General features: G+C 58.3%; 1 protein-coding gene across 1 annotated transcript; it reads right to left on the bottom strand.

Annotated features, from left to right (window-relative positions):
* Positions 1–5: 5 nt before the first annotated feature.
* Positions 6–1543, bottom strand: PPDPF (pancreatic progenitor cell differentiation and proliferation factor). The gene is made up of 4 exons (XM_010289250.1): positions 1489–1543; positions 570–647; positions 330–405; positions 6–117 (listed from the first exon to the last, which is right to left on the bottom strand). Exons 1-4 carry the CDS (start codon positions 1541–1543, stop codon positions 6–8), a joined length of 321 nt encoding a protein of 106 aa, XP_010287552.1.
* Between the last annotated feature and the right edge of the window lie 531 nt (positions 1544–2074).

The following is a 2074-nucleotide window of genomic DNA, read 5'->3' as shown; positions in this document are numbered from 1 at the left end:
CCCACTCATGCCGAGGGCCCGGAGCTGGGCTCGCTGGCGTGGCGTCTCCGTCCCGCTCCTGGGGCCGGCACCAAGCCACACGCCATCGGTCCTGTTGTCACCCGCAGCGTTCCCAAGCTGCAACACAGAGCAGAGAAAGGGTCAGGCCGGCGACCAGGCGTTCCGTTGGTGCTCTGCATTTATTTCCACAGCCAAGGAGTCGGTGCCCTGGGCATGAAGATGTCACCCACAGGGCCAGGATGTACCTTGGGGTACGCAGCAGGGATGTCCCCCGCTGCCCTGAGTGCTGCGTTGGCGATCCCCTGCATCATCTGATCCAAGGAAAGCACTCCGTCATGGCTGGGTGAGTTGTCTTCCCGAAGAAGAAGCTGGCCCACCAGTGGCCGGGGTCGGACTTGGGCAGACCTGCGGGACCACGCATGCCAAGGAAAGCCTGGGTCAGTGCAACCCGGGCAGCCCCGCTACCACCCCGGTCTTACCCCATAGGAGAGGCTGGATCACCTCCAGTAAGGTTTGCAGTGGAGGGGCCGGGGGCAGAGTCCTCCCGAGCCGGGACAGGCGGCACTTACCCGGGGGGTGGGGGATGACCTCCCCAGAGTACTCCGAGCTGCCGCAGGAGCTGTTGCTGGATGTGGAGCTCAGGCGTCCTGCGGAGAGATCATGGCCATCAGAGCCACCACCAACCCTTGGTCGTGCCATGGAGAGCAGAGCACAGCCCTGATGTGGCCGTCCCTGCGGTGCCATGGCTCAGTCTCATCACTGTCTTGCTCCGGCACTAAAACTCGGCAAGTGCCAAGTCAGTAAAAACCACTAGGAAGGGAATACTGGCGAGATTACAAGCTGGCCAAGAGCAGGTAGCAGAAAAGCACCTGAACACCTCTGTAGGAAGACGTTTGCAACCCCAAGGACATTATTTAATGGCTTTGCATCTGTATGCAACACTTGGGAGGCCTTTGCAGATGACTTGAGGCCAAGAGGATGCAGATTCCGGCATATAATCCATGCAGTTTTAGTCCAACTGCTACAAGCCTGTTACTAGTTTCAGCTCAAGGGGAATACTTGAATTCTCTCTGGTTTAGGCAATTTGTGAAACCAGAAAGTCTCTCCCTGGGAGATGTACCAGTAGCTGCCGTTGCCCTGACTGTTTTTGCAACTCATTTCCACAAGAACGCTGCAAGACGCATTTGAAGCCATCGCCTCCCCTCACCTACAACCTCAGTAACAAGAGAAGGAGTTTGCAAGACCCATCTCTGACTGGTATGACCGGGCAGCGGCTGGTGTGGCCCAAAGGATGGTCCAAGCAGCAGCAAGGATGCCCGTCCTTTTTCACCAAGGAGCCTGCCAGCTCTCATTGGGGCTTCAGCTGCAAGCACACACCTGAGCTCAGCTTCACCTCTGCTGGAGCCACGTCCCCTCGAGCCTGGCAGAGCGTGCTGCTCAGGTGCCCACTGCCCCGAGCCCACCCCGGCCCCGAGCGCCCGCCCTTACTTCTGTAGTAGTTGTGCGTCGCCATGAGCGAGCCGCTCGATGGGATGGATGCCATGGTTCTCGATCTTGGTTCTTGTGCAGATCTAAAACCTGTAAGCAAAGGGGCAGCCGCCATTGCAGAGGGGCCGCAGCAGGGCCCCCGCAGCCCCCACCTGCCCGGGGCCTTACCTGCACCCACACACGAGAAAGCTGCAAGAGTTTAAACGGTGCCAGCGTGATTTCTCGAGAGATTTGACATGCATACCTTCACAGTGGCACTGCGCAGAGGGTAGCGCGCGTGGTGCTACACGCCATTTAAATCCACGGCTGTAGAGCCAAGAGCTACGTGCAAAGCCAAAATAATTCCCTGGAAAACAACTGCTTGCACAGAGCACCGGCCTGGCAAATCCGCACAGCTCCTTCCCCGAACCCCACACGGTGTTTTGCTTCCTTGCAGAAATCCAGTTCCCCTCACTGTATCAACAGTTGGGCGTTACGAAATCTCAGGCAGAGATTGCGTAAAGTGGCAAAGGAGTGTTTAGCTCTGGGCGCATACCGAGGATTTCCGTGCAAGGGGTTCCAGCCCCGGCCTGTCCCCAGCACCGCT

The sequence above is a fragment of the Phaethon lepturus genome, unplaced genomic scaffold (genome assembly GCF_000687285.1).
Source record: "Phaethon lepturus isolate BGI_N335 unplaced genomic scaffold, ASM68728v1 scaffold40126, whole genome shotgun sequence".
Classification (NCBI taxonomy): Eukaryota; Metazoa; Chordata; class Aves; order Phaethontiformes; family Phaethontidae; genus Phaethon; species Phaethon lepturus.
Note: the sequence above shows the minus strand (reverse complement) of the source record. Positions and strands in the feature narration are given on the sequence as shown.